Source organism: Symphalangus syndactylus, chromosome 12 (assembly GCF_028878055.3).
Source record: "Symphalangus syndactylus isolate Jambi chromosome 12, NHGRI_mSymSyn1-v2.1_pri, whole genome shotgun sequence".
NCBI lineage: Eukaryota > Metazoa > Chordata > Mammalia > Primates > Hylobatidae > Symphalangus > Symphalangus syndactylus.
Window position 1 is genome coordinate 81986287 of NC_072441.2, and position 27926 is coordinate 82014212.

The 27926-nt window shown below is 53.1% G+C and overlaps 4 protein-coding genes across 15 annotated transcripts; 1 reads left to right on the plus strand and 3 right to left on the minus strand.

Moving 5' to 3' along the window:
• Positions 1-720: 720 nt before the first annotated feature.
• Positions 721-6821, minus strand: S100A16 (S100 calcium binding protein A16). Of its 3 annotated transcripts, none has more exons than XM_063626579.1 (3): positions 6757-6821; positions 1821-1999; positions 721-1514 (listed from the first exon to the last, which is right to left on the minus strand). In XM_063626579.1, exons 2-3 carry the CDS (start codon positions 1971-1973, stop codon positions 1356-1358), a joined length of 312 nt encoding a protein of 103 aa, XP_063482649.1. In that variant the 5' UTR covers positions 1974-1999; positions 6757-6821; the 3' UTR covers positions 721-1355. The 3 variants fall into 3 exon arrangements, with proteins under 3 accessions (XP_063482649.1, XP_063482647.1, XP_063482648.1); XM_063626577.1 differs by lacking the exon at positions 6757-6821 and adding an exon at positions 2718-3173; XM_063626578.1 differs by lacking the exon at positions 6757-6821 and adding an exon at positions 2996-3132.
• Positions 6822-8050: 1229 nt separating this feature from the next.
• S100A14 (S100 calcium binding protein A14) lies at positions 8051-11517 on the minus strand. 3 transcript variants are annotated; one of them, XM_063628119.1, is made up of 6 exons: positions 10959-11139; positions 10639-10706; positions 10098-10158; positions 9632-9743; positions 9035-9181; positions 8051-8823 (listed from the first exon to the last, which is right to left on the minus strand). In XM_063628119.1, the coding sequence occupies exons 4-6, from the start codon at positions 9659-9661 to the stop codon at positions 8686-8688; spliced, it is 315 nt and encodes a 104-aa protein (XP_063484189.1). In that variant the 5' UTR covers positions 9662-9743; positions 10098-10158; positions 10639-10706; positions 10959-11139; the 3' UTR covers positions 8051-8685. The 3 variants fall into 3 exon arrangements, with proteins under 3 accessions (XP_063484189.1, XP_063484192.1, XP_063484190.1); XM_063628122.1 differs by having other exon boundaries at positions 10098-10706; positions 10959-11517; XM_063628120.1 differs by lacking the exons at positions 10098-10158; positions 10639-10706 and having other exon boundaries at positions 10959-11130.
• A 1089-nt stretch (positions 11518-12606) lies between these two features.
• Positions 12607-26235, minus strand: S100A13 (S100 calcium binding protein A13). 8 transcript variants are annotated; one of them, XM_063624789.1, is made up of 3 exons: positions 26035-26235; positions 20353-20566; positions 12607-12847 (listed from the first exon to the last, which is right to left on the minus strand). In XM_063624789.1, the coding sequence occupies exons 2-3, from the start codon at positions 20503-20505 to the stop codon at positions 12704-12706; spliced, it is 297 nt and encodes a 98-aa protein (XP_063480859.1). In that variant the 5' UTR covers positions 20506-20566; positions 26035-26235; the 3' UTR covers positions 12607-12703. The 8 variants fall into 8 exon arrangements, with proteins under 8 accessions (XP_063480859.1, XP_063480865.1, XP_063480860.1 ...); XM_063624795.1 differs by lacking the exon at positions 26035-26235 and adding an exon at positions 24451-24469; XM_063624790.1 differs by lacking the exon at positions 26035-26235 and adding an exon at positions 22224-22271.
• S100A1 (S100 calcium binding protein A1) lies at positions 22322-26040 on the plus strand. The gene is made up of 3 exons (XM_063624796.1): positions 22322-22510; positions 24510-24663; positions 25699-26040. Exons 2-3 carry the CDS (start codon positions 24523-24525, stop codon positions 25840-25842), a joined length of 285 nt encoding a protein of 94 aa, XP_063480866.1. The 5' UTR covers positions 22322-22510; positions 24510-24522; the 3' UTR covers positions 25843-26040.
• Positions 26236-27926: the final 1691 nt, after the last annotated feature.

The window sequence follows — 27926 nt, forward strand, 5'->3', positions numbered from 1 at the left end:
GTGGCACATGCCTGTATTCTCAGCTACTCAGGAGTCTGAGGCAGGAGAATCGCTTGAACCCGGGAGGAGGAGCTTGCGGTGAGCCGAGATTGCACACCATTGCACTCCAGCCTGGGCAACAAGAGTGAAACTCCATATCAAAAAAAAAAAAAAAAAAAAAAAGGCTAGGGTGGGAGGGCCAGCTTTTTCCGAGGGCTACATGAATGACATGCATAGTCAAACCAATCCCCTGAGCCCTATGCAAATCAGACACCTCCTCCTCCAGCCTCTGTATATATACCTAGATGGTATCTGTGGCAGGTGGGGTTCCCTCTCTCAGCTTTGGGGCCTCCGTCCCTCTGCCTCTGTACACGGGAGCTTCTTCCTTCTCCCTTCCTTCTTGCCCCTTCTTGCCTATTAAACTCTCCGCTCCAAAAAAAAAAAAAAAAGACTAAGGGTCATGGTCCCTCTCTTGTGGAATTGCAGTGAGGACTAAATGGGACTTATTGTGGCCTAGAAGTTGAATTTGAGTCTGAGTCTGGGCTAAAAAGGCCCAGAAATGGTGACCTAAGGCCTTTGGCCCTTCATGGAGGAGGATAGAGGGAGCTGCTGGCCCACAGCTGACAGTGCCTGTTGGAATTCAGGAGTTCCGGCTCCATTCTTGCTCTGCCTTTGAGGTTCTTCTGTGAGATTCTCTCTTGTCACAGGGCCCAAGGGCTAAGACCACCGAAGCATAAAACGTTTCCAAGGGGTGGGAAGGTTTTAATGAGCATCCCAGAGGGACCAGGGGATACAAACTCCAAATCCGGCCTTTATATCACCATTATTTCAAGCAACAGGAGGAGGCTCAGCCTTGCTTAGCTCATTCCCAGATGAAGAGGCAGCTGGAGGGAAGTCCCTGAAAGTACCTCTCTACCCAGCAGAGGGGCTAAGGGAAAGTGGAGAGGTCTCTGCTGCTGCTGCTGCTGCTGCTGCCACTGCCACCAAGAGCAGGGAGACCTCAAGCACCAAACTGACGTCTGGAGGTCAGGACGGACCCAGAATCAGGCAGGAATTGAGCAGGAACATCAGACATTGGAAGGTTAGATGAGACTGAACAGGTGAGAAAACTCTTAGGGTCCCCAGACAGCATTGAGATCTCACAGAGGGGCCCCAAGGGCCTGCTGACTCCAGGGGCTGAGACCCCCCCAGGGAGGGAGGTACCCCTAGACTGAGACACTCACAAAGGGACCCCAGTTCAGCAAGGGTCAGAGGAAGGTCTGGAGGGAGAAGAGAGTAAAGGGCCCTGGGTGGGCAGGAGGCTGAGGAGGGAGCCTGGGGAGAGCACCAGGGCAGGGCATCAGGCCAGTGCCTGGAAGGTGTGGCCAAAGGGGTCTCTAGCTGCTGCTCTGCTGCTCTTGCTCACGGATGAGTTTGGCGATGGGGCCGGTGATGCCGCCTATCAAGGTCCAGTACTCGTCGAAGCTGATACGCCCATCATGATTGGCATCCAGGTTCTGGATGAGCTTATCCGCAGCCTTCCGGTTCCCTGTGTCCTGGGGAGGAAGCAGGGGTCAGCAATGCTGACGGCGGAAGCCCCAGAGCGACTCCAGGCAGGACCCTAGGCAGAGACCCAGGATCTGGCCTGGACAGCTGCTTCCCTTGGGAAATGCAAATATAGCCCTCACTGTCTAGGCCTGAGCATCCTGAGAAGACAGAGGCCTGGGGGTGTAGGAGACTCTGGAGTTAGGGGGTCACTGGAAGGATAGAGGCCTCAGCAGAGAAAGACACCCTCAGAGGCCAGAGGCTTGCAGGGGAGGGAAGGGGAGAGGGAGGCAAGACGCTTGGGTGAGAGGCCTTACCGACAGCATGTGGTTCAGCTCTTTCTGGAGCATCTCACGGAAGCTGCTCTTGCTGATCTTGTTCTTGACCAGGCTGTACTTAGACACATATTTGTAGAAGTTTTCCACCAGGACAATGACTGCCTTCTCCAGCTCCGTGTAGCAGTCTGACATCTCCCTGCTTCGCCTGCTGGCGGGGCCTGGACACCAGGAGGAGGGGAGATGAGAAGAGACCCCCACAGGCCATACCTCCTCCTCCACGCCCACCCTAGGCCCTGGGTCCCTCCTCCTCCCTTGCTTCTGGTCCCTGGAGAAGAAGGTGGCAGGAAAAGGGGAACAGTGTGGGTGGGGGAGAGTAAGCCCTGGAATGAGAACTATGCGGCTCCTCTAATCCAGGTGCTCCCCAGCTCAACCGCCTCAACAGGTTCTCCAGGCCCTGCCCTAGCCCCAGGCACCAGATCCCAGCCCTAGGGAGCAAGATCCCTAGTGTCAGAGCCCTACGGGGCAAGAGGCTCTCATGGGAAGAGAAGAGTCCACCTGTTCTCCCACCCTGCTCCACAGCTGGCCCACCTCGCCTGGGGCCAAGCATGGCTGGGACAGCTGAGATGAGCCATGGAGGTTAGGGGCAGAGGCTACTGCCTCCCACTCCCAGGACTGGCTGAGACCCCAGCCCGAGGCAACAAAGCAGAAAGGAAGACGTAGGCCTTCCCCAGTCCCTTGCCGGGCTCCAGGGCAGTGAGTCCTGGGTCTCAGAACCCGGCTGACCTTTTTGGGAAAGGACAAGGTCCAGATCAATTGGATCAGATTTTGTGCAGCTCTCCCAACACACCCTGCCACACCCTGCTAGCCTCTCCTCCCTTATGCCCATCCCTAAATACACAGCGGGACCCAGGAATACCCCCACCCACACCTCGTTACCTAAGGTGGGGCCAAGCCCAGTTACAGCCCAGCTGGAGTCGGACTCTGGACACAGCAGCAGACTGCCAGAGGGCACATGCGTCACCCTCTTACCCCAGGACAAAAGACACTTTCTAAGCGGATACGGCCTTCTGAATAACAGGATATGAGGGGAGCAGGCGGATCTGGATCCACTCTGTGAGTCACAGCCCATGCCCAGAGCCCCCCCACATCAACCCCAGGCAAATCAGACTCCCTTCCCACCTCCAAGCCCAGGAATGTGCTCCAGCCACCCTCACCCGGTGGGTCCTGGTGAAAGGAGATGGACAAAACAGGGTCACAGCCACCATAGGGGCCTGAGCAAGCCACAGTCAGATTTGGAAGGAAAGGCTGCTCGGTCAGGCCCCACCACAGCCTCCTGTCCTGTCACCTGCTTTCCGTTGGCCCCTTGTGGCCATTCCTACTGCCATGCCGGCTGCCCTGCCCTCTCCAGCCAGCCTGCCAATCACTCTGGCCCCGCCCAAGCCACGCCTCCGAAGGAAGCCCGCCTTGACCCCTGCCCTGGGCGCCATCCTCCCTGACTCCCACAGACGTGTCTGTCATCACCACTCAGCTAGCACTGGCTGGGGCCCACTAACTGGTGAGGCCACAGTGTCTTTCTGGGTCCTGTCTTGTTCCTTGAGACAAGCATAGTTTTTCTTACACATGGCCAATGTATTTTCTGAACCAAACGGCAGGACTCAGACTTTAAGACAGTTTTTTTAATCCTGGATATACACAACCCCCTGCTTTTAATCTCTGCATCTCTCCAGCCCACATTGCCTGATCTAGTGCCTTGCTCAAGGTACACGTTCTATAAATATTCCACCTCCTTCCAGCCCTGATAACAGGTATTGCAGGTCTCTGACCACCTTTTAAGCTTTTTCTTTCATGAAGCCTCTTCTGAAGGAAGGGTGGGATCAGGAGGGAACAGGCCAGGTAGCAAGAAGGAAGGAGAGTTGAGAGGAAGAGTCAGGCTGCGGCTTCTCTGAAGGGAAATCCTGCCCTTGTCTCCCCTCCTCCGCCTGCCCAAACCCTCTGGTCCTTGGCTGGGAGGATGGAGCACAGTGCCAGGATGGCAGGAAGCCACACGCTTTCCCATATTCTTTTATTTAAGTGTGTAACTGGGTGGTTCCATGTCTATACCGCTGTAAGACTTTCATAGAAACACTTTAACATTTACAGTTGAAGAGGAAGACCATTGTTCAACCTATGGTCTGTCCGCTGTGCTGCCCTTGGGTTAGAGGTGGCTTGGGCTCATGACCAGTGTTCCAGGTGATTCTGAAAACCGTGCCCATTTCTGGAAGGACTGTGCCAAGTCCACTCCCAACCAAGCCTTGGAAGTGGGAAGATAATTCAGAGAAACTCCCCACACTTAACCATCCCAATCCTTGTTCCCTGAATGAGGGATCTTGTGGGAAACGGTCAGGGAGAGGAAGAGGGAAGGAAATGGGTGGTGCACCTCCCTCTGCCACTCTCCCCACAGGCCAGCGCACCTCTCCCACCACCTGCCTTCTTGGAGTCATTTCTCTGAGCTATCTCCTCCTGGCCTTCCTCAATACCATGACTCAACCCCTGCTTGGCCTCCAGCAGCAGCTAAGTGGACAAGACACAGATGAGCCCCAGAGATGACTGCCACCTGCTCCCAGGAGGACTGGGAGACCCAGAGCGGGAGCTCCAGCGCCTCAGGGCTTCGGCTCCCAGCCCCTCCTCCCAGGAATCCACCCGCTCCCCACACTCCCCACCTTTGGTAAAATGGACAGTGCTGGAGATAACCATCTGACAAGTGCTTTTCTGGAGCTTTTTCTGAAGGAAGGATAGGGTAGCAGGCAGGCAGGGATTGTTACCCTCCTCTGCCTCCCTCCCCTGGAGGCCAGGAGACAGGATCTGCCACCCCACCCATCCCACAGGCCACCTGCTCCTCCCGCCTGCCCCATTCCCCCACCAGCCAGGCCCCCGGTCTCCTGGTTCAGGGGTGGGGCAGATGTTCTATCCCATCAGCCGCTTCCTAGAAAGGTCAAGCAGGAGGTCGTTCCTGCATTGGCCCTGCCACAGGTAGATCCTGGCCTGAGTGGACAGTGTACACAGGAGCCTTCCAGAAATGTGGGAACGGTAGGACCACGTGTCCTCCAATGGGCCCTCTCACCTCAGGCCTCCAGCCCTACCCCAATGTTCTCATTGTCTTCCCCTTGGCTGATTCATCATTGAGCAACAAGCAGTCTCCCACCCCCACCCCGCCCACCTCAGCCCAGCTTGCTGACTTCTCCAAAAGCCCAAATTGCCCTGACACCATGCCCCTGGATCCCAGCCACTCCAGCCCCACCCTCCCACCCCCAGGTTCTGGGCTCCACGCCCTCCCAATGCCTCCTAACCACCCCCAGCATCCCCAGGCTCCTTCCATCTGGAGCTCCAAACATCCACCACACCCTCCTAAGTCCACCTTCTCTTCTCACCCCCCACACACCTCTAGAGTCTTAAGTTTTTTCCAAGTGTTGGGATGTGTCCCTAGACTCCTGTCCCTCCTGGTCACTGTTCTCTCCAGAGCCTAGCCCACTGTCAAGCCTAAGTATGGATTCTCTGTGCCCCTTCCATTACCTGGAATTCATTTGCTCACTTAGGCACCATGACTTTGCTTACTCATTCATTTATTGGCTCGTTTATTCACTCTCATTCATTCACTTGCTCATTCAATAATTCATTCACTCTCTTGCACATTCATTCATTCATTCCCTTTTTCATTTACTCATTTGTCCTCTCTGCCTTCGATATATAGGGAAGGTGCCATCCAAACTGGGCTGACAATGCCACCTCTGTCAGCAAGGCTGTTTCAAATGAAATTTCTCCAGCCTCAGCTGTTCCATTCTCTGCTCCTTCCTGTGTTCTTTCTCCAGTTCCACAAGGCCCTCTCCAGGAACAGCTCCCAGAGCATAGTGGGGCCTGCTTGGGTTGTGAGGTAACCCCCCTGCCTCACCCCTCACCATCCTCACGGGACTCTGCATCTAACTCTCTCTCTCACACACACACACATACACACAGAGTAAGGACCTTGGCCATTCCTGATCCCCTCTGCTTGGGTAACCCGTCACCCTTCCACTCACTTCAGCTCTTGGAGCAAGAAGCCAGCCTCTGAAATTTTCCAGGCAAGTGAAGTTGGAGGAGTTCGGTGTGGATCTTGCCCCCGCCTCCCCCAACACACACACAGCTGCCCCAGCCTCACCAACACTCACTAGAATGTGGGGAAAGGCAGAGCCGGCTCCCCAGCACCTCTGCCCTCCCCACCATCCCCACTGGGCTGGGCAGGGGAAGGCTCCCATAGTGCAGGTGGCTCTGCCAAGAAAAGCAACTCAAGCCGGGGCCTGCCTGGGTCCTGAGGTGGAGAAGCTGCCGAGGTTCAGCCCCTCTCCCTCTATCTTTCCCTCTCCCAGGGAGCTCACAGGCTCCCCACAGCCTCACTCAGTTTCCTCCCAGATCTCATCATCCCTCTCAAGGAACAGCTCCTGGAACACAGTGGGTCGTGAGGTAGAGGAGACGCCACTTCAGCCCCTGCCTCTTTTTCTCGGAATCTCAGGCTCTCTGGAACCTGCCTGGTTCCTTCTGGACCCCATCGCCTCTCCCAGGACACAGCTCCCAGAGCCCAGCAAGGCCTGTGTCCAAGCTCTGACCACCCCCAACCCAGACCAACATGCATTTGTCCTCTCCTTTTGGGGAGGATCAAGTAGCTGTGGTCAAAGCTTCCAAATGCTCTGCCCCTGGAGAGGATCTCTGTCAGCTGCTGCGGTAGGGAGGGGGTCTCACCACCCCATCCATCCCTCTAAAGGCCTCACCCAGCCCCCAACTCCCCAGGACTCCCCATTCCCAAACTGGCCTGTGGGGGAAAGTTAATAATTACCAAAATCTTCCTGCCTGGTCTCTGGCAGGCCCCTCTCCCCAGGCCCCCTTCACTGCCCCTTCTCCTGGCCTCCCAATACTGTGGGGCCCTCCAGCAGCCGCAGACCTCCCAGGCCGGGCCTGGGGTGCTCACCTGCTGCCTCGGTCTGCCTCCTCTCCAGCAGCGCTCTGGGGCCTGGGCTCTGGCACTGCCAAGCAGCTCCCTGCGCTCAGCCCAGCCGGGACTCCTCCCCGCTGCACTCCCAGAATCTGTCCCACTCCCTCCCAGCCCTGCCCGCTGAGCTGGCTCGGTGGGGAGATAGTGGCTGAGCTCCCTCTTGACTTGGCCCTGGGGTTGGGCCCTTGTTAAAGGGATACACACCTTTTTTCACACCCCTCTACCCCCATCCCAGAGGGAGTGGTGAAAGCTGGCACTCCCCCAACCCCACCCTCCCAGCCCGCAGGGGCTGAGCAGAACCTGACAGGGTAGAGAAAGGAAGGGAAGGACTATCACCTGCCTTTCTCACCTGGGTCACTGGGATCCCAGTTTCAGGGGCTCCCAACAGACGAGTTCAGTTAACATTCCAGGCCAGCCTAACTGGCCACAGAAACCACCTTGCCATTGGGGTTTCAGGAGTAACGCCCCACTTCTGTGCTCAAATCAGAAGGCAGATGCCAGGGACCTGTCTGGCTCCCTGGTCTTCTGTCTCCAGTCCGACCCATCAGCTCTTCTGAGACCCAGCCCTAAGATCCCTCATGTACACCAGGAACTCTGGAAACTCCCCACAGCCCACCATTTCCCTTAGATACCCAAGGAAACTGGCCAGCTCGACCTCCCTACACTAGGGCAGCAGCTGAAACCAAAGAGGGGCCCACTTGCCCACTCCAGCGGGAATGACATTGGCTCACTGGGCACTCGCCATGTGTCAGGCTCTCTGATAAGTGCTTTACATGTTGTGTGGCATTGTCCTCCTGGCAATCCTGTGGAAGTAATATTCATATCCCCCATTTTACAGATGAGGAAACTGATACTAAGAGCATGCCCAAAATTCCAATGATAAGTGGCCGATCTGAGATTCAAACTCAGGCCAGCCTGTTTCTAACCCCCCCAACCCCCATCCACCCCATTTCCCTTGTTATGTCATCCAGGGCTCAGAACACCTGGACTAATATCCTTTTCCCCAAGTGTGCGCACATACCCTCCTCTTCTATAAGAGGGCCCGCCCATTGGCAAAGAGGAGCCTGTCCCTCAGAGAGGACCATGTTGCCCTTTTGGGCCTGGTACCACCCTCAACCCAAACCCATAGGGAAAAGTGAGTCCCCATTCACTTCCACTGCCAACCACTCCAGCCCCACGTGCCCCACCCTACCAATGATTTTGCCATTCACCCCCAAGCTCCCCTCACCTGTGGACCCTCGGGGAGGGGGTGTCCAGTCAAGACAACATGTTTCACTTTTTTCATTTTTTTAATTAATCAAATGATACAAAACAACCATCATTCTGTCAATGCCCAAGCACCCAGCTGGTCCTCTCCCCGAATGTCACACCCTCCTCAGCCTCTCCCCCAGCCCTGCTCTCCCTCCTCCCCTGCCCTAGCCCAGGGACAGAGTCTAGGAGGAGACTGGGGCAGAGCTGGAGGCAGGAAGAGAGCGCGGGACAGACAGCTATGGTTTGGGTTGGGGAAGAGATTAGGAAGTAGGTTCTTAAAGACCCTTTTTTAGTACCAGATATCTAGCCATATTCCCAGCTCCATTATTCAAATCATTTCCCATAGCCCAGCTCCTCTCTGTTCTCCCCCTACTACCAATTCTTTGGCTCTTACACAATTTTTATCCCTCAAATATTCATCCCTGGCCCAAACAGTCCCCTGAGCCTCCCTCTGGTGGAGACTCCTGCACCCACGAGCTCCACAGAGCATCCAAGATAGAGTGCACAGAGACCCTGGAGAAGGCCATTAGGAAGCTGAACTTTGCAGAGATGAGGAGAGGTGTAGGCTAGGGTACAGGGTGGTGGTAGAGGAGAGTTTTATTTCCAGGCCCACAGTCTCTCCCCAACACCCCCCAAGAATTCCAGAGGGAGTTCTCAGCGCCCCCGGACAGGCCTCTCCAGCTTCACACTCTTGGCCGCTTCTCCAATCAGCTCCCAGAAACTCCCGAACTCCAGTTTAGAGTCATTGCAGCTGCCCAGGTTGGCAATTTTCTCTTCCAGGCCACAGTGGCTCTGAGGGGAGTGAAGACACCATGGCTCAGGGAGGCAGCCCTTCCCATCTTCCCACCCCACCCTGCCCAGGGGCAGACAGCAGGAGCAGAGCCTACCTAGCACTGGCAAGGGGGAAGAGCTGAGGGTTGCAAGTGCCAGTGTGGGTGGGGTCCTGGAGCACTTGCTTGGGAAGTCAGGGTACTGGCTGGGGTGGGGTGTGCTCCCTCCATACCGGCATGAGGTGGGGCAGCTGCTGGGTGACCAGGTCCTGTAGCTCAGAGGGGGTCAGCGTCTCCTTTCCACCCTCCACGGAGTACTGATGGAAGTTCTTGATGAGGGTCTCAATGGCCCTCTCCACATCACTGAATTCCTGAGCATCCTGAGGGCAGCGGACATCACAAACATCGGTGAAGCTCCATGCACCCCAACACCCTGCTTCTCCAGGAGCCTAGCAAAGCCCCCAGGGCAGAAGGCAGCTGGAAGGCACATAGCTCCCACCCACTCCAGAGCCCAGAATCTAGCCCTTCTCACCCACCCCCAGCTCGGCCTCCAGGCCACAGCAGCTACAGGTTGGGGAAGGCTTCCCCTCTCACACACCCCCCAGCTGCAGGCAGAGCAGGTCCCAGCATGCACCCAAGCATCCTCTTCCCAGGAGGACTCCATCTGCATCACCCTGTGTGGGCCTCAGAAGAGGGTTCACATCTCACTTACAGGGTCTGGGGTGCAGGGCAAAGCCAAGGTGAAGGGCAGAAGTCAGTGGGGGGACATAGACCCTCAGGGTGAAGGAGAGGAGTGTGGGAGCAGAAAGGCCAGGAGTGAATGAGCCCACCTCTGCGTTGGCTGACCGACACTGTCCCATGGTGCCCACTGTGTCTGGTCCTTTGGTGAGAGTTCTGTTGTCCTATAGCTGGCCCCAGAGGAGCTGATGGCTCATGATCTGCCTAGAGGAGGGGGCAGGCCTGAGCTGAGGGGAGAGTCTAGCATTTCTTCCTCAGCTGCCCCCTTTGGCTCCACCTCAGATATTCTGCGCCTCACCAGGGGGTCAAAACGAACACCACACAGGCCCAGGCCCCTCCTGGGCTTCAGGAGCCAATGTCATATCCCCCAGGCAAACGCATCTGAGGGGAATCCCTTGGGACTCACCTTAGCCTCATTCTTTCCACCTCCTCCAACCACCCACCTCTGCTTGAAACACATACACCAACCTCCAGGATCTGATCCCCCAGCTCTTACCCTAAGTGTGCCCTCTGGACAGCAGGCAGTATATTTGGGTGAAAAGCCCTGGGTTTCCTTACCTGCTGGCAGCCGCTGAGACAAGACAGGAGGAGCTAGCTCACCTGAGCTCAGCTCTTATACCTGGGGGAAGGGAGGGAAGGCAGGGGGCTGGGCCTAAGCCACCCCTGCTATTGCAGCAGCCTGGGCTATAAGCCAGCTTTATGGGCCCCACCCTCCACTGGCCAGAGTTCCAGAGCCTACCCTGACCCTGCCACGAGGAGGGAGCCACAGAGGGCTGAGGCTGGGAAACCCCTGGCCTCAGATCAGCATGCAGAGTCACAGAGAAAGAGAGGCGAGAAGGTTGGGGAGACAGGGAGGACTTGGAGACCGCATGGGGTCACCCTAGGAAGTGGAAGAGCCCTGGGGAACTGTAGGGCAGGGAAGGAGAGGGGGTCTGAATCTGTGACCAGGAAAGGAGAAGCAGGAGCCTCTGTACCCTCCATGTGTGTGTCTCTCTCTCTCTCTCTCTCTCACGCACACACACACACATGCTTCTCCCAGCCAGGCCCGGCTTGCATACTGACACTGAAGCCTGCCTGGATCCCGGAGCCCAGCCTTTACCAGTCCTGGAGGCAGAGAGATGAATGTAGAGAACTTGGATCAGGAGGAAGAAGCCAGAGAAGGGCAGCCTGGTGGAGGGAGGTGGATTGAGTGAGTGCCTGACCTCCCTTCAGCTCCCCTCAGTGGCCCAGAGTGCACAAATGCAAGGCCCACTTGAGCTGCTTGGCAGCTAACACCCACTCCAAACTGGTCGGGCCACGTGTTTCTCTCTCCCTCCCTCAGAGCCCCCTGCCTTCCCTAACCCAGCTGCAGAGCAACACCCCCCCATCCAGGACCCAGAATGACATCCCAGAGAGCCCAACCCCAGTGGCCCTCCTCACCTGCCCAGGCCCAGACACCTAGAACCTGAAGTCACGGGGAGGGGGTAGGAAGAAGTGCAGAGCAGTAGGCATGAGTCAGGGCAAGGATGTGGTGTGGCCCAGAGCCAAAGTTCCCGGGATCCTTTCCTAAATGCTGAGATCAGAGCACACCCCACTACGTCCCTCCTCATGTCACCTTCTCAACCCGGGGCCCTCTGTGTCTCAACGGAGAGGACCTTCCTACAGTGACTCATTCTGAGAGTTCCTCTGAAGGGCTTCAACCTGCAGGTCCCTCTGAGGGTCTCTCAGCCTGTGGGTTCCTCTGAGAGTGACTTAGCCTGGGTTTCTCAGGAGGAGGTTCAGGCTGGGGGGTTCCTCACAGGGCTTCTCACAGTAAGGGAGCCCTTCAGTGCAGGAGCCCCTCTTGAATGTCTCCACCAATGGCCCTTTGGATTCCCAGTCTGGAGGTTCCTCTGAGGTCTCAGTCTGGGACCCTCTCATGGAGGGTCAGGGAGCTCCCTCAGCCTAAAGGTTCCTCTGGACTCATAGCTGCCCTGCATGCATGCCTGCCAGTGAGGCAGTGACAGCCCTCGGAGGCTGGTCACCGAGATGCCCGCCCCTGCTCCCTCTGGTGGTTGCCATGTACACCATATGGCCTTCAAGCCAGGAAGGCAAGGCAAGTTCTGCCTCCGGTGGCACCACCACACCCTCACCCCACAGTCCTTGAGCAGAACATCCGGCCCTTCCTTCTGGCTTCCCCACTGCTCCAGAGGGTAAGGGGAGGAGGGCCTAGTGTTCCTGAGCACCCAGCCAGAGAAGATCCTGGTTAACCAGAGCTCTGAAATCCACCTATTCTTGTCTTTATGACTTTACCTAAGATCTGTGTCCTGATCTTTAATACAGGAGTTAAAAATAGTGCCTTCCTCAAAGGACTGTGAGAATTAACTAAGACAATACAGGCAAAATGTTTAGCACTGCACCTGGTACTTAGTAAGCCCACCATACCTGTTCACCACTATCATTGTCATCCAACGGACAAACTCCAAGAAAAAAGAAGCAGAGCAGGACCATGCAGCTGAGCCCCTGAGTCACCTCTCCTGCCCCACATCTCTGCCTCTACTTTTCTTTTTTCTTTTTCTTTTTTCTTTTTTTTTGTTTTGTTTTGTTTTGTTTTTGTTTTTGAGATGGAGTTTCGCTCCTATCGCCCAGGCTGGAGTGCAATGGTACGATCTCGGCTCACTGCAAACTCCTCCTCCTGGGTTCAAGTGATTCTCCTGTCTCAGCCTCCTGAGTAGCTGGGATTACAGGTGCCAGCCCAGCTAATTTTTGTATTTTTAGTAGAGATGTGGTTTTGCCATGTTGGCCAGGCTGGTCTCGAACTCCTGACCTCAAGTGATCCACCTACCTCAGCCTCCCAAAGTACTAGGATTACAGGCGTGAGCCACTGTGCCCAGCCCTCTGCCTCTACTTTTCATATATTCATTCAACCATTTATGGGGCACCTGCTCTGTACAAGACCTGGTGCTAGATGCTGCGGAATTCGAAGATGAATAACATTCCCTGTCCTCAAGGTGTTCATAATTTTCAGATCCATCCTCAGGTCAAGAGAGAGCTTTCCTACTCTCTGGTCTCAAGAAAAGAAATCAGGATGGGGTGTAAGTAAGAAACATTTGTGTTTCAAGGAGGAAGCTTTATTTGGGAAGAGTGGGGTTCTGCTCAGTCCTGACCAGCCCTGCCTTGCCCACCCCCATCTCAGCCAGGCGGCTTTACTTCTTCCTGATCTTCAGGTCCTTCTTCTTCCTGATTTCCTTGGCCAGCTCCCCAATCAGTCTCCAGTACTCATTGAACTTGAGCTCCGAATCCTGATTCACATCCAAGCTCTTCATCTTCTCATCAAGAGAGCCCACATCCTGAGGAGACACCAAAGGGAAGGGTAGAGTTAGAAACTGGGGTTCTTGAGAAAGTAGAGAGGGAAGAACTGCCAGCTGCCATTCTCTCAAGGCCCTTCCCTCAGAGAGCAGTGGCACCTGCCCCTTCTCTAAAGAATGAGGCTGCGGCCCCAAAACTGCACTGCCACAGGGTGCCTCTCCAAGGAGCACCAGCAGAGAGAGGTGGAGGGGCCTGAGTCCTAGTGCTTGCCATTGTGTAAATACTTCCACGATGGCCGCTTACAAACCACAAACAGGTTGTCGCTGAATACAAAGCTGGAAAGAAATGCACACAATCTTCTCTCACCAGCACACCGCTGCAGCTGCTGTGGGATCGGCCCAAGGATTTGCCAGCATCTCAGGGAGATGCTGCAGGGTTGGACCCAGTCTGAGCCTTCTGGGGCCACCCTCCTCTTTCTCAGAAAGCTGGAGAAGCTCCCAATATTTAGCTGCTCATTTGCACAACCCTTGTGTCTTTTCATTTATCCAGCTGGGTCACTAGATCAGGGGAATGGCAAGGACATGGAGTATCTGGGTTTTTAGGGGCCCTTGACAGGGTCTCTCTCATAGGCCTGTGAAATCAATGGCAACAGTAAACTGGATGTCCTGATCGAAGGACCTGTTGCCAGATAAACAAGCACAACCAAAAAGTTGACTGTTGAACAATAGTTCAACATCAAACCAGAGAAGGGTGCCTCAGGCAGGGTGTGATGCTCAAGGTTTGAACCAACATTTGGATGCAGACAGAGAAGACTCACCAAATCTCTAAAGGGAACAAAGCTGATTCACAGAAGAACTAAAATAGACTTTTTTTTTAAGTTACAACCACATTTAATTATACTATAAGCACTGCCAGTGGAAGGTAAGGATGGCCACTGTAACATTATATTGGGGGTGCATTCAATTAGTAAAGAGAAATAAATAACTATTAAGAAGGAAGAAGCAGGAAGGGTGCGGTGGCTTACGCCTGTAATCCCAACGCTTTGGGAGGCTGAGGCGGGCAGATCACTTGAGGTCAGGAGTTTGAGACCAGTCTGGCCAACAAAGCGAAACTCTGTCTCTACTAAAAATATAAAAATTAGGCAGGCAGGCCGGGCGTGGTGGCTCACGCCTGTAATCCCAGCACTTTGAGAGGCCGAGGCAGGTGGATCACCTGAGGTCAGGAGTTCAAGACCAGCCTGGCCAACATGGCAAAACCCTGCCTTTACTAAAAATACAAAAACTAGCCAGGCATGGTGGTGGGAGCCTGTAATCCCAGCTACTCGGGAGGCTGAGACAGGAGAATTGCTTGAACCTAGGAGGCGGAGGTTGTGGTGAGCAGAGATCGTGCCATTGCACTCCAGCCTGGGCTAGAGAGTGGGACTCTGTCTCAAAAAAAGAAAAAAAAAAAATACAAAAATTAGCTGGGTGTGATAGTGCACACCTGTAGTCCCAACTACTTGGAAGGCTGAATCAGAAGAATCGCTTGAGTGTGGGAGGCAGAGGCTGTAGTGAGCCGAGATCAAGCCACTGCCCTCCAGCCTGGGTGACAGAGCAAGACCATCTCAAAAAAAAAAAAAAAAAGAGCTGTGACAGAAACAAAACAAAAGCCAAATACCAAATACCATTATCAGTATCAGTGGGTTCCACAGCCCTGGATTCAACCAACCTAGGACCAAAAATATTTGAAGAAAAAAAATCCACAAAGTTCCAAAAAGCAAAACTTAAATTTTGCCCCATGCTAAGTACTAAGTTGAATCCATGTGAATGAAGTGATGAGTAGGCATTGCATTATGTATTACAAGTAACCTAGAGTTACTTGTAATTTAAAGTATACAGGAGGATATGCATAGGTTATATGCAAGTACTATCTGATTTTATATAAGGGATCTGAGGCCAGGCATGGTGGCTCACATCTGTAATCTCAGCACTTTGGGAGGCCAAGGTGAGAGGATCGCTTGAGCCCAGGAGTTCAAGACCAGCCAGGGCAACATAGTGAGACCCCCATCTCTACAAGAAAACGACAAAAAAAGGTAATTGAGCATCCAAGGATTTTGGCATCCAAGGGGGTCCTGGGAACAATTCCCATGGATATGAAATGACAACTATATATTTCATATTATACCACAGGGATATTAAAAAAAAACTTGAATAAATAGAAAATTGAATAAATACATATTTTTCTTAAAGAGAAAGGCTCAATCAGCTAAAAATGTCGATTTTCCCTAAAATATATCTTTTATATGATCCCAACTAAACTATCTATAGGATTTTTTTTTTTTTTTTTGAGATGGAGTCTCACTCTGTTGCCCAGGCTGGCATGCAGTGGTATGATCTCGGCTCACTGCAACCCCCACCTTCTGGGTTCAAGCAATTCTCCTGCCTCAGCCTCCCGAGCAGCTGGGATTACAGGCACCCACCACCATGCCTGGCTAATTTTTGTATTTTTAGAGATGGGGTTTCACCATGTTTGCCAGGCTGGTCTCAAACTCCTGACCTCAGCTGATCCACTCACCTCAGCCTCCAAAAGGTCTGGGATTACAGGCATGAGCCACCATGCCTGGCCTATAGGATTCTTTTTAACATTATAAAATGTTGCTGGCCGAGCACAGTGGCTCATGCCTGTAATCCCAGAACTTTGGCAGGCCAAGGCAGGTGGGTAACTCGAGGTCAGGCGTTCAAGACCAGCCTGGCCAACATGATGAAACCCCATCTCGGGCAACCCGCTTGGGTCTCTCACACTGTGGAAGCTTTGTTCTTTCGCTCTTTGCAATAAATCTTGCTGCTGCTCAAAAAAAAAAAAAAAAAGAAAGAAAGAAAGAAAGAAAGAAACCCCATCTCTACTAAAAATGCAAAAATTAGCCAGGCGTGGTGATGCATGCCCATAGTCCCAGCTACTTGGGAGGCTGAGGCAGGAGAATCGCTCGAACCCAAGAGGTGGAGGTTGCAGTGAGCCAAGATCACACCACTGCACTCCAGCCCAGCCTGGGTGACAGAGTGAGACCTCGTCTCAAAAAAAAAAAAAAAAAATTAAGTTCCATTTCACTCAGAATTATATATGCATAAATCAGAAAAATATACCATTTTCACATCGTAGATTAGCAAAAAGTAAAAGCTCAATAATACCCAGTGTGGACAAGTACACAGGCGTCGCATGAAGTGTGGGTAGCCATATAAACTGGTACAACTTTTTTAGGAGGCAAATTGGTAATATTCACAAAAATTAAAAATGAAAGCCAGTCTCAGTGGCTCACCCCTGTAATCCCAGCACTTTGGGAGGCTGAGGCGGGCAGATCATCTGAAGTCAGGAGTTCGAGACCAGCCTGGCCAACATGGTGAAACCTTGTCTCTACTAAAAATACAAAAATTAGCCAGGCATGGTGGCACGAGCCTGTAGTCCCAGCTACTCAGGGAGGCTGAGCCAGGAAAATCGCTTGAACCTGGGAGGCAGAGGTTGCAGTGACCCGAGATCGTGCCACTGCACTCCAGCCTGGGTGAAAGAGCAAGATTCTTTCTCAAAAAAAAATTAAACTGGAAAAAAAAAAATTAAAAATGAACATGCCACTTAACCTAATATTTCTACTGCCAAACATTTACCTTATGTTGTTATTTTTCTACCAGTATGTAGGTATACAAACACAGTATTTGCAAGAAGGAAGAAATGGACATAAGAAAAATTTCCATCAATAAAGGATTGGGCTGGGCATAGTGGTTCATGCCTGTAATCCCAACACTTTGGGAGGCCAGGGCAGGAGGATCACTTAAGCCTAGAAGTTCAAGACCAGCATGGGCAATATAATGAGGCCCTGTCTCTACAAAAAAATTTAAAAATTAGGCCTCAGCTTCCATGTATGTGAAGTGAGGAATGTGGACTGTGTTTTCTCTTGGCCTCCTTCCAGCTGTGATGGTCTGTGACTCTCCTGGAAGTCAGCTCTGGGTCCAGTACTGTCTTGGGGAAATTAGACCAGAAAGGCACAGAGCATACACAAGAACCCAACAGCATCATCTGATACAAGCCCATACTTCCACTGGCACACAGTATCTTTGCTTACCTAATTACATGCACGCACACATACAGAGGCCCTATCTCTACAAAAAAATTAAAAAATTAGCCGGACATGGTGGCACATGCCTGTAGTCCCAGCTACTCAGAAGGCTGAGGTGGAAGGATCACTTGAGCCTGGGAGGTAGAGGCTGCAGTGAACTGTGATCACGCCATTGCACTCTATCCTGGGCAACAAAGTGAGACTCTGTCCCAAAAAAAAAAAAAAAAAAGAGGTATCAGTTGTAAGCTGGTAAGAACGATACAGTGGAGAAGGAAAATTTGAGGACACAAGAAAGAGAGGAGTAATTTCAAGAGGAAAGATTTTTTTTTTTTTTTTTTTTGAGACGGAGTCTCGCTCTGTCCATCACCCAGGCTGGAGTGCAGTGGGTGAGAGGGGATGGGATCCAGGGCACCAGTGAAGGGTTGGCCTTAGGGGCAGTGACGGATCATTTGCATAACAGAAGACTGCTGATTTTGGGGAGGGAGCAAGTACAAGTTTCCTGATTGCTCCTATTTTCTTTTTTCTTTTCCTTTTTTTTTCCTTTGAGACAGAGTCTCCCTCTGTTGCCCAGGCTGGAGTGCAGTGGTGCAATCTCGGCTCCCTGCAACCTCTGCCTCCAGGGTTCAAGCAATTTTCCTGCTTCAGCCTCTCAAGTAGCTGGGATTACAGATGCACACAACCACACCCAGCTAATTTTTTAAATATATTTTTAGTAGAGATGGGGTTTCACTATATTGGCCAGGCTGGTCTCGAACTCCTGACCTTCTCAGTGAGTAAACGTCTCAGGAAAAGGGAGAACGTGGAAAGACGTACTGAGCTTTGAGGTGAGAAGACAAATTGTGAAATAATCATCTGAAAGAACCGGTAAATGAATCAACCAGGGAAACACAGAACCGCCAGGCATTGCCAAGGGTCCCTCTTGGGGTCTGTGGTTATAGATTTAAAGTGAGACAAGTCGAGAAAGCTGTGCATTTTTCTCCAGCCAGATTCAGCTATCCAAGTGCAGATGCAGAACAGTGGATTTAACTGGCAAGTTACTATAGGTGAAATGGTGGATTAACTGGGTTGAGAACAGAGAGAGACAGAATCAATGGGGTTAAGGCAGTGATTACAATGAGAAGCCTTAGAACCTGAGGTGAGGAAGAAGGGCAATGAGGACACAAGGGATGTTGATGGAAGATGCAAAAGTGAGAGAGTCGAGAGACTGAAGGTACCTGAGGAGTCAGGGAAGCGCTGAAGTGGAGAAGCTAGCGAGGGGAACAGAACTGGAATGACAGGAGGAGGTCAGCAGATAAAGGGAAACTTGAAATCAAGATTTTGGAAGTGGTACGTTATTTTGTTAATGACACTGTCTAAAGCATGAACAGAGGAGTGGGATGCTGAGATGCAGGAAGACAAATCTTTTTGGAAATGAGGAGTTGAGAAAATTGAAAGGCCCAGGTGTTGGATGAATTGTCTGTATGGATGTTGAAGCCACTGAGAATAACAACAGAAGCAGTGATGAGAAGACAACAGTGAGCCAGGAGCTGAAGAGCTGTAAGGAGTGCAATAAGAAGAATGGCAGGTGGCAGATGAGCTTCCAAGGAGCTGGGAAGTCTTAGAAAGAAGAAGAAACTAAAATCTGGAGATAATGAAAAGCAGAGAGGTCACTTCCTACATTTCCAGGCCCAGAGGAAGTTGAATTTAGAAAAAAAAAAAAAAAAAAAAACACAATCACTGCTTGACAAGGATATAAGGAATGCTGTCCCTTCAGGAGAGAACCTGAAGTTTCCAGTAAAAAGATGAAAGGAAACGTCTGGCTGGGCACAGTGGCCCACGCCTGTAATCCCAACACTTTGGAAGGCCAATGCAGGAGGATCACTTGAGGCCTGGAGTCTGAGACCAGCTTGGGAAACATGAAGAGACCGCATCTCTACAAGTAACTTAAAAATTAGGCCAGGCGCAGTGGCTCACGCCTGTAATTCCAGCACTTTGAGAGGCTGAGGCGGGTGGATCACCTGAGGTCAGAAGTTCAAAACCAGCCTGGCCAACATAGTGAAACCCTGTCTCTACTAAAAATACAAAAATTATCCGGGCATGGTGGCGGTTGCCTGTAATCCCAGCTACTCATGAGGCTGAGGCAAGAGAACCACTTGAACCCAGGAGGCAGAGGTTGCAGTGAGCCAAGATCGCACCATTGCACTCCAGCCTCGGTGACAGAGTGAGACTCTGTCACAAAAAAAGAAAAAATTAGCCAGGCAGTGTGGCATGCACCTGTGGTCCCAGCTACTTGTGAGGCTGGGGCAGGAGGATTGCCTGAGCCCAGAAGGTCAAGGATGCAGTGAGCTGTGATCGCCCAGTGGCCTGGACAACAGAGTGAGACACCCTGTCTCAAAAAGAAAGTCTGAGAAGTTGGAAGTTGTAGGGGATTTTGCAGATAAAAGACCATGAGTTTCAGAGACTCATTGTGTTCAAGGAGTCCATATTCACACACTTCAATGTGCCTGTGGATTTTCAGAAAGGATGTAAAACAAACTGTCAACAGCCAGAATGACCAGGCCTCTTCGAGCCCAGAGTCAATGAAATTTAAGAACTGACTCCAGCCTGAGTGGGAGAGAAGGAATGACTGTCTTACACCCTAGTGAGAGGATGCCCATAGCGGGTAGAGAGTCTTCACAGATGCGTTCCACAGACCCCCTACACTGAGGTCTATGACTCCATGAATTTGGCTGTGTTTTCATTTTTGATAAGCCCCTTTCCACTGCTAGGCCTCAGTTTCCATATATGTGAAGTGAGGAATGCGGATTGTGTTTTCTCTTGGCCTCCTTCCAGCTGTGACAGTCTGTGACTCTCCTGGAAGCCAGCTCTGGGTCCAGTCCTGTCTTGGGGAAATTAGACCAGAAAGGCACAGAGCATACACAAGAACTCAACAGCTTCTTCTGACACAAGCCTATACTCCCACTGGCACATAGTATCTTTGCTTACCTAATTATATGCATGGACACACAAACACACACACATACACACCAGGCAAGAGAACCCACAACCGGGTCAGGCGCAGTGGCTTGCGCCTGTAACCCCAGCACTTTGAGAGGCCGAGGCGGGTGGATCACCTGAGGTCAGGAGTTTGAGACCAGCCTGACCAACCTGGTGAAACCCTGTCTCTACTAAAAATACAGAAATAGGCTCGGCGTGGTGGCACACACCTGTAATCCCAGCTACTCAGGAGGCTGAGGCAGGAGAATCACTTGAACCCTGGAGATGGAGGTTGCAGTGAGCCAAGATCATACCACTGCACTCCAGCCTGGGTGACAGCGAGAGACTTTGTTTCAAAAAACCAAAAGAAAACCTGCAACCATTTACACATACAGCCACCCACACCCTTTCTTGTGGTCACATCATCATACTCGGCACCATCACGTCCTAAACACAGTGTCCCATAATCACCACCTCACAAAATCTCAGTCCCAGACCTCTGCCTACCTTGAGCAGATGGGGCAACTGCTGGGTAACCAGCTCTTTGAACTCGTTGACGCTGAGGCTATCCTTCCGGCCCTCCTGCCTTGCAAAGGTGAAGAAGGTGGTGACCACGGTCTCGATGGACTCCTCTAGCTCTGTCAGTGGTTCTGCTGCCATTAGGACCCTGAGGCCAAAGCTGATGTCCTCAAGGGGCTAGCTGACCTTTGTCAGGGCTGACCTGTGGAACAGAGAAGGAGCAGAGAGGGAGAGTCAGGGAGCCCCAAGATGCAGGAATGGTTCAGAAGGTCCCTGCCTTGGTGTTACCACATCAGTCTCAGCCTGGAGGGGGCATTATGGGGAAAGAGGGAGAGGACAAGGGTTGAGCTTGGGGCAGCAGACCAAGCAACAGCATCTCAGTTTTGGTGGGGGCAGGAGATTCAGCTCCAGAAACCCCCTCTTCTGTAGGTCTCACAATCTGGGGTCCTTTTCAAATGTCTGTGGCTTAGGGACCACTCTGTGGTGATCCCTCGATCTGGAGACCCCCCTACTTGAGAGGAGGTCTTCAGTTGAGGGTCCTTCTTGGAGTCCTTCAAGTCTGGTGGCCCCTCTGTGGCTTGTCTGTCTCAAGAATCCCTTTTTGTCTCACCCAGCCTCACAGGTCATAAGGTTGTCTCCAAAGCTTGTTTATGTTGGGCCCTGGTCTCCGGCCTCTCGCATCCGCCTACACACACTCTAACCGCTCCTCCCAGCAGAGAAGCACAGGGTCTGGCAAATGTCCCCTGTGGTCAGAGCTGGCTCCGTTTGAACAGACCCATTTTCTCTGCCCCGCCCCACCCTTACCTCTCCTCAGGGGCAGCAGGGCAGAGTGCTGAACCCAGGACCCCACAGATCCTCCCCGCTCCTGTCTCCCGGTGACAAGGGTCCTAGAACGGGACGTCTCTGACTCCCTGCCCCAGGCACTCACAGCCCCCCGGGGTGCGGTGGGTGGGGCTGGAAGAGGCATTCTCTTTTCTGTCCACCCCCTCACGCACTCCTGCACGCACTGTTGCTCGATCGTCCAAAGCCGCTTCCTGAATTCCTGTCTGAGCTGGCTCTGGGGGAGGGACCTGGGAGCCCAGAAGAAAAAATGATCTCCAGGCTCCCTCCAGGGTCGGCCATGAGACTCACCGGGCAAGGAGATGGGGTAGAGTGAGCTGGAGCCTCAGGGCTGAGGTTTATAAACAGCGGGGAAGGAGGAGGGAGCTGCTTCCAAGCCCAGAGGTGTCAAATTTCTGTGGCGGATTCTGAGGACCAGAGACAGCCCAATGACGCTGCTCGCCCTGAGCCCTCAGGCCTGGACCCGGGCTCCCTGCCAGCCACACGAGCGCCCCCACTTGGTCAGGGAGAGGAGCTGCCTGGACAGATCTCATTCAGCAGGGGTCCCAGGGTCCTAGTCCTCTCAGTACTGGGGGCTGCTGCCACCACATCCCACGTCTAATCAGGAGTGTGTATGCTGAGGGGGGAAGAGGGAGGCAACCAACTGAGGGAGCTCAACACTGAGAGGCCCAATCTGAGACACACACAGAGGCCCCTTAGAATGAGATCCCACAAAGGATGCTACAGACCAAGATCCCTCAGAGAACCCCAGGCTGAGGCCCCACACACAGAGGGGGATCCAAGTTGAGACCCCCAGAGAAGAGTCCTGGATTGAAATCCCTCTGTGGGTTCTCAGACTCCCAAGACTAAGTTTTTCACTGAGGGTCCTCTCAGTGAGGCCCCATGGAGGAGCCACAGACTAAGACCCCCTCAGCAGAATTCCCCCCTTACCCAGCTCAACCAGCACAGCCAGCCACAGGTACTGCAAGGCCCAGCTTGGGGTAAGACATCCAGCGTCCCTCCCAGGACCTCCTTCCCACCTCTTTCCCCTGCACCATCCACTGCTGCCTGGAGAGAAAGGAACGGGGCAAGCAAGGCTGGGAAAGAGACAAGGGCTGCCTGTTCCAGCCCAGGAGACAGAGGGCGCCTCTGTCTGCTCCTGGCCCCTTGCCCCATAGGGTGTTCGTCTGTGAAGGGGTGGAGTCGGTGGGGGGGTCAGCGGGGGAGGGACTGTTGAAGACAGGTCTCCACACACAGCTCCAGCAGCCACATTTGCAGCCTTGGCCGTCTGTCCAGAACCTGCTCCCACCTCAGGCCCAGGCCAACCGTGAGTACCCTGCTCCACTGGGCTAGTCCCTGGCCTGCCAGCTTCAGGGAGAGGGGTCTTCAGAAGGGCTCCAAGAGGCTGGGGACCATAGCACTGTGGAGCACTGAGGATCTGGGAGGAGTCAGTCAGGGTGAGGGTAGTTTGGGATTTGGGGGAGACAGGGCTTGGAAGGTGGTGATGAGAGACAAATGAACTGAAGGTTGGAGAGACAGCTGGCAGCTCAGCAAAGGAGGAAGCCAGTGGGGAACCCACCATGAGCTTCCTGGCCACCTGGCCCTCCCATAGGGATCCCTCAAGTCCCTGCCAAGGCCCCCTCTGTCTCCCAGGTGTTGGGAAGGGCCCCAGCCCTCCCCTGCCTCGCCTCCTGTGAGGTAAGAAGAAGAGAGCAGATACAACAGCTGTTTCTGCCCGCACCTCTCCTGCCAGCCTTAGTCTCTGCCACCCCACCCTGCCCTGCCAAGAGCTCAGGTCCCCAGGGAGTCTGGGGGTGGCAGGGCGAAGCTTCCATCATATGGGGAAGCGGAGATGTAGGGTGCTGTGCCCCTTCCCAACACGACCTCCACAGGACCTCCCCTTTCTCCTCCTCCCCCTTTTGGTCCAGACCTCTTGACTCCTCTTTCCCCCCATTCTTTCCTCTTTGTTTTCCCATCTGCCCTGCCCCCAAGTCCTCTCAGAACTGCCACCACATAAAATCCCAGGCTGCTTTAGGGCTCCAGGTGACCTCCAGCTGCCCCTCTGGCATGGAGCAGGTAATCAAGCTACCAGCATCCCTCCCTCAGGCACCCCTTATCCCCTCATCAGCCACGGCTTGGGTTCCATCTCCCCCATGTCTCTGTGACAACTGCTTCTCAGGTCCGGAGTTCAGATGACACTCACAAGGGCCCCACTGAAGAACTGGGATGTCATTCGATCAAGGGCCATTGTCCAGCCCCCTAGGCCTGGGGAAGGATGGGGACATCTGATCTGAGACACCTGAGCTGCCCCCCTGGGGTTGCGGAAGGCCAGACTGTCCCAGGGCCAAGGGAGAGGCCCCCCAGCTTGGCAGTCTTCTCTCTCAACAGACCACTCCTTTCTCCTTTCTTCTCCTACTCTCTCCTGGCCCCTTGAACTCAAAGGACCGCATGCTTTCAGCCCTTTATCTCCCCCAACACATAGCAGCCCCATTCCCCTTGCTCCCACTATCCCCGAATCAACCAGGAGTGAGCAGTCGCAGGGACAACGCCTGCAGGTCTCCTCTCCCACTCCCTGGGAACCCTGGCTCCAAGGAAAAGCCTCAGACATTCCTCTCTCCCCTTCTGCCACCCACCAGATGGAAGGGATAATTTTGCAGAGGCAATGGGAGCATACCCCAAAGAAGCCAAAATGACATGTTCAGGAGAGAACAGAGTCGAAGGACCAAAAGGGGCCCCCAGCTGCTGACAGGAAACTCAGAGTCAGTGAGACCTCCCTCCCCCAGAAGCCTTAGGCCACCCACTGGGGCTGCCATCCCCTCTACCAGGCTGACCAAGGGTACCAGACTGACTCCTTGCTAGGGGTGGGCAGCAGAAGGAAGGCTGTAGTGGACATCCCAGCCCACCACCCTCAACAGCAGAGCTTGGCTATGCTAGACAGGCAAGGTCCAGGGTAAAAATAGAGCCAGAGGAAGCATGGCCCAGTCCTGTGACCACCCCTGCCTGCCCCACCCTCCTCAATCCCTGCCTGGGCAGCCACTGCAGACATCTACCACAGGCATCTGGAGTCAGCCCAGCTCCAACTGCTCTCTCTCCATGCCCCAATCCTGATTCCCTCTGGCTGGGGTAGAGACTGAGGTACACGGAGAACAGGTCTGCTGGGGTTTCCCTCACATTGTAAAATCTCAGGGAAAGATCAATTGCAGTAGGGCTCTAATCCCACAGCTATTTGAGCTGTCAGCCAGGGCCAGGCCTGAGGGTTCCCCACACCTAGACCCCAGGTACTCCAGGCCTGGTCCTCAGCTCACTTCCATCATGGGGGTGGGTAGGTGCACTGCTGCAATGGGCTCTGAGCTGGAGACGGCGATGGAGACCCTCATCAACGTGTTTCACGCCCACTCGGGCAAAGAGGGGGACAAGTACAAGCTGAGCAAGAAGGAGCTGAAAGAGCTGCTGCAGACGGAGCTCTCTGGCTTCCTGGATGTGAGCATAGAGTGGTGGAGTGGGAATGGAGTGGGTGAAGGTTGGGGGAATGGGATGGGCACCCCCTTGCTATCTCCCCACCCCACCTCCAGCTCAGCCTAGCCTCCTTCTTTCCTTTCCCAGGCTTCTCTCCTGGGTTTTTCCAGGCTCCCCTACTCCTCCTGGGTCAAGTCAAAATGCCCTGGTTTATTGATCACCTGTTAAGTGTTAGGCCCTGTGTAGATTCATCAATAATAAGACTGACAGACTTAGAAGGGAAAGATTGACACTTAAAAGTAAACCATGAACTCCAGGAAGTATGCAGAGCCTTAACAGATGTGCCAGAAAGGGTTATGAGAGATTATTAACCTGACTGAAGTCAGATGGCTTTCCTGAAGAGGGGGCACTTGAACCATGGATTTCCATTGGAAGATTATCTGGGTAAATGCACACATTTTAGGAGGAGGTAACTGAATGAACAAAAGCATGGGAGAAAGAAGAATGTGGAGCATGCCAGTAGTTTCATTTGACTGGCATGAAGGATGTAGAAAAGTAGGCTGCAAAGGCTAACCAGGGCCCTAAAGTAAAGAAGCCTCAGGATATGGTAAAAAGTGCATCGGTTTTGAGGTTTTATCGGACTGGGTTCAAATTCCAGCCCTGCTACTTTCTAGCTGTGGGACTTTGGGCATATTTATTTAACCACCAATTACCAATTTGTTTCTTCTCTAGAATGGAAATAATGAAACATACCTCACATTATTTGTATTAGAATTAAATTAGACAGTGCTTGTAAAGCTCCTAGTGTAGTGCTTGCTTTATCGTAGGCACTCAACATACGGTAACTGGTGTCATTATTATTCATTCTGCCAGGTGAAAGAGTTTATGCTGTAGGCAACAGGAGCCCTCAAGAGTTTTGAGGAGGCCCAGAAGAGTCCCATAATTCAGTGCAGTTCCTCTCGCTCATCTCTGCCTCCTGCTCCTCAACCACCCCCTTGCCTCTGACTCAGTGCTGTACCCCTCCCTATACACCTCCCTCTTCCTCTCCTCCCACCACAGGCCCAGAAGGATGTGGATGCTGTGGACAAGGTGATGAAGGAGCTAGACGAGAATGGAGACGGGGAGGTGGACTTCCAGGAGTATGTGGTGCTTGTGGCTGCTCTCACAGTGGCCTGTAACAATTTCTTCTGGGAGAACAGTTGAGCAGACAGCCACATTGGGCAGCGCCCTTCCTCTCCACCCTCCCAGACCTGCCTCTTCCCCCTGCTTCCACCTCACCCCACTTATCCCTCTCCATAACCCCATCCCTGCCCACCCCCCGCCCACACACACCAAGGGCGCAGGAGTAGCGGTCCAAGCCTGCAACTCATCTTTCATTAAAGGCTTCTCTCTCACCAGCCATCCGATGTCTGTCTCCTCTGGGATCTGAAAGTGGGTGGAGACGTGAAGACTTCACTCTCAACTCCCCTTGTTTGGGGGAAGTGTCTTATTTAGAAAGAGGTCAAGGTGCATTACATCTTCCTACTTGAGGAATGCTCAAGGTCCAGGAATGTGGGGGTTCAAGGTTCCAGTTGGAAGTCGAGGAGACATCAGCTTCTCAGCTATAAAACCAGAGGAAGAAATAATCTTTTTTTTTTTTTTGGAGACACAGTCTGGCTCTGTCACCCAGACTGGAGGGCAGTGGCACGATCTTGGCTCACTGCAACCGCCGCCTCCCGGGTTCAAGCGATTCTCCTGCCTCAGCCTCCCAAGCAGCTGGGACTACATGCGCCTGCCACCACGCCCAGCTAATTTTTTGTATTTTTAGTACAGACGGGGTTTCACCATGTTGCCCAGGATGGTCTCGATCTCCTGACCTCGTGATCCCCCCGCCTCGGCCTCCCAAAGTGCTGAGATTACAGGCGTGGGCCACCGCACTCGGCCGAAAGAATCTTCTTTCAATCAACGAACATTTACTTAAGTGGTACTATGTGTAAACATTGTGTAGGAACTGAGGCTCCAGCATTAAGCAAAATAACCATGATCCTTACCCTCACATAGGTAAGAATGCTGGGCCATTACTTACACACAGACACACACACACACATACACACATACGCACACGCCCAAGTGCCAGGAAGGAAAATGAAAGGGTCTTGACGTGCCAATGGGGCAAAGGAAGGGTTGCAGATGTGTCATTCTCTCATTCCTCAAACATATGTACACTGTATTGTGCACATAGCCATTAGAAAAATCCCTTATTGAGGCTGGGCACCGTGGCTCATGACTGTAGTCCCAGCACTTTGGGAGACAGAGGCTGGCAGATCACTTGAGGTCAGGAGCTGGAGACCAGCCTGGTGAAACCCCATCTCTACTAAAAATACAAAAATTAGCAGGGCATGGTGGCACGCGCCTGTAATTCCAGCTATTCAGGAGGCTGAGGCAGGAGAATCGCTTGAACCTGGGAGGCAGAGGTTGCAGGGAGCCGAGATGGTAGCACTGCACTCTGGCCTGGGTGACACAGCGAGACTCCATCTGCAAAAAGAAAAAAAAAGAAAGAGAAAAATCCTTATTGAGCAGGGAACATAGCTCATGCCTATAATCCTAGGAGTCGGGAGGCTGAGGTGAGAGGATCACCTGAGCCCAGGAGGTCAAGGCTGCAGTGATCCGTGATTGATTGCGCCACTGACTCCAGCCTGGGCAACAGAGCCAGACCCCGTCTCAAAACAACAACAACAAATCAGAGAGAGAGAAAAGAGAAATCCCTATGCAGGTCTGCAACAAAATTAACACGGATGGCAGGTGTGGAGGGAGGACATGGAAGCGCAATCGAGGACGCAAAGGTGCCCCACCCCAAGAAGGAGTAAACAGTATTTAGGCCAAGTTGGGGAGGGGAGGAAGTGAGGAGGAAAACATAGACGGGCGGTGGTGTTGGCCGGTGCAGGATGGGAGAGGAATGTGCTCCCAATACTGGCCTCCTGGGCCTTGGCTGGCGCATTTACGGCACTTCACAACTCTCAGACTGGGCGAGTGGCCATGAGGGGAAAACCAGTGCAAATTCCCCAGGCCCAATTGTCCGGAAGAAGACGAGGCAAGTCCGCGTAAAGATTTTTAGACGGTGTACCTTGACTAGGGAACGGAGGGGCGAGGGAATTCGGGACCCAAATCCCGTCTAAGGCCCACATTAATAACTACCCCAGGAGGTTGCAGCGCAACCACCACTGGAACGTGAAGTCCCTGCACGCCCCAACAACAGGGCCATTGGTCACGCCCCTATGGGCGGGGCACCGCTTGGAAGCCCCGCCTTC

Excerpts from the sequence above, each read along its gene's own strand:
- S100A16 (XM_063626577.1), bottom strand. The coding sequence starts at position 2,910 with ATGGGCTGTGACTCACAGAGTGGATCCAGATCCGCCTGCTCCCCTCAT. Across the intron at positions 2,000-2,717 it reads TGGGCTTGGCCCCACCTTAG|GCCCCGCCAGCAGGCGAAGC; the intron begins GTAACGAGGTGT and ends CCTGGTGTCCAG. Across the intron at positions 1,515-1,820 it reads AGCTGAACCACATGCTGTCG|GACACAGGGAACCGGAAGGC; the intron begins GTAAGGCCTCTC and ends CTTCCTCCCCAG.
- S100A14 (XM_063628122.1), bottom strand. The coding sequence starts at position 9,661 with ATGGGACAGTGTCGGTCAGCCAACGCAGAG. Across the intron at positions 9,182-9,631 it reads GTCGGTCAGCCAACGCAGAG|GATGCTCAGGAATTCAGTGA; the intron begins GTGGGCTCATTC and ends CGCTGCCCTCAG. Across the intron at positions 8,824-9,034 it reads AGCTGCCCCACCTCATGCCG|AGCCACTGTGGCCTGGAAGA; the intron begins GTATGGAGGGAG and ends CACTCCCCTCAG.
- S100A13 (XM_063624789.1), bottom strand. The coding sequence starts at position 20,505 with ATGGCAGCAGAACCACTGACAGAGCTAGAGGAGTCCATCGAGACCGTG. Across the intron at positions 12,848-20,352 it reads AGTTGCCCCATCTGCTCAAG|GATGTGGGCTCTCTTGATGA; the intron begins GTAGGCAGAGGT and ends GTGTCTCCTCAG.
- S100A1 (XM_063624796.1), top strand. The coding sequence starts at position 24,523 with ATGGGCTCTGAGCTGGAGACGGCGATGGAGACCCTCATCAACGTGTTT. Across the intron at positions 24,664-25,698 it reads AGCTCTCTGGCTTCCTGGAT|GCCCAGAAGGATGTGGATGC; the intron begins GTGAGCATAGAG and ends CTCCCACCACAG.